This window comes from Etheostoma spectabile, chromosome 8 (assembly GCF_008692095.1).
Source record: "Etheostoma spectabile isolate EspeVRDwgs_2016 chromosome 8, UIUC_Espe_1.0, whole genome shotgun sequence".
In the NCBI taxonomy this organism is placed as follows: domain Eukaryota; kingdom Metazoa; phylum Chordata; class Actinopteri; order Perciformes; family Percidae; genus Etheostoma; species Etheostoma spectabile.
Genome location: NC_045740.1, coordinates 28,760,329 through 28,761,441, shown reverse-complemented (window position 1 = coordinate 28,761,441; position 1,113 = coordinate 28,760,329). Strand labels below are relative to the sequence as shown.

Here is a 1,113-nt window from a genome sequence, read left to right as displayed (position 1 = left end):
TGTACTTGCCAAACAGCGTTGTGTGGAATCAATCATGTTATTTTGTGTAATTAAAAACAACAGTGATACAGGAAAACGGGTCAATTTGACCCGAGGACAACATGAGGGTTAATCTAGGAAACACCATTTGCTCAGCTCAGGGTTGTTTTCTGCTATCTACACAAACAATAATTAAGATCCAGGTGTTCAGCCGAGCAAAATTATAATCCAACTCCTCTTCTTATTCAGACAATTAAGGCGACCTCTCAGCTGGGTGACCCGAGGGTGACTTACAACCTGGAGGATGGGATGGTCCCCGAAACCAACATGCCAGTCCGTTTCTACCTTTCCCCCAACCGCGAAGATGGCTCTGCGTCCATTCTGGTGTCCGAGCCGCTGGACTACGAGACCACACCCGTCTTCTCTCTCCGGGTTCGAGCCCAGAACGTGGCCGCAGTGCCTCTTGCAGCTTTTACTACGGTTTATGTCAATATCACAGGTGGGATTTTTACTCTTCTCACTTTGTTCTCACTTTGCTCTTTTACATTAAATTGAGATTAGTCAGACTTTATTGTTTCATTAGCAGGTTTTATTAATATTCTTCAACGGTGTGTTGAGATTTAATTGTCTTTTACAACTTTCTTTTAGTATTTAATTAAGTGTAGCGTGTGATATTGAACTGATGCGTAATAAAAATCATTGTCAAAATGTCATATCATTTCAGTGGGTTGAAAAGGCAATGATACATATATAACGACCAGATTTTTTTTCTTCAGCGAGTCAAACTAAAACCTCTACATTTTGAATGTGTGTGGCCAGTTAGCTCAGTTGGTTAGTGCAGGTATACATATATTGAGGTTTATTCCTAGACGCAAAAGGTCTAGGGTTCGAGTCCGACCTGTGACGGTTTCTTGCAGGTCTTCCCCCTATCATGTTAAGCTGTTCCATCATTGAAGGTGGAAATGCCTATAACATTTATCTTTAAAAAATATATATATATATTTACTGTATTACTTACCCCCAATTTCCACAGGATGCATAACAGCTGCAGATCGGCTCCACTGCGTGACGGCTCCATGTTTGTTTGTTTGTTTTATTTGGATCCCCATTAGCTTCAGCATACACTAAAAGCTA

General features: G+C 40.9%; 1 protein-coding gene across 1 annotated transcript in view; it reads left to right on the top strand.

Annotated features, from left to right (window-relative positions):
* LOC116694173 (neural-cadherin) overlaps positions 1–1,113 on the top strand; it is a 100,979-nt gene that overhangs the window by 65,666 nt on the left and 34,200 nt on the right. Inside the window, exon 13 of the mRNA XM_032523709.1 lies at positions 229–478. Coding sequence (XP_032379600.1) covers positions 229–478 — 250 coding nt within the window. The remainder of the gene's footprint in view (positions 1–228; positions 479–1,113) is intronic.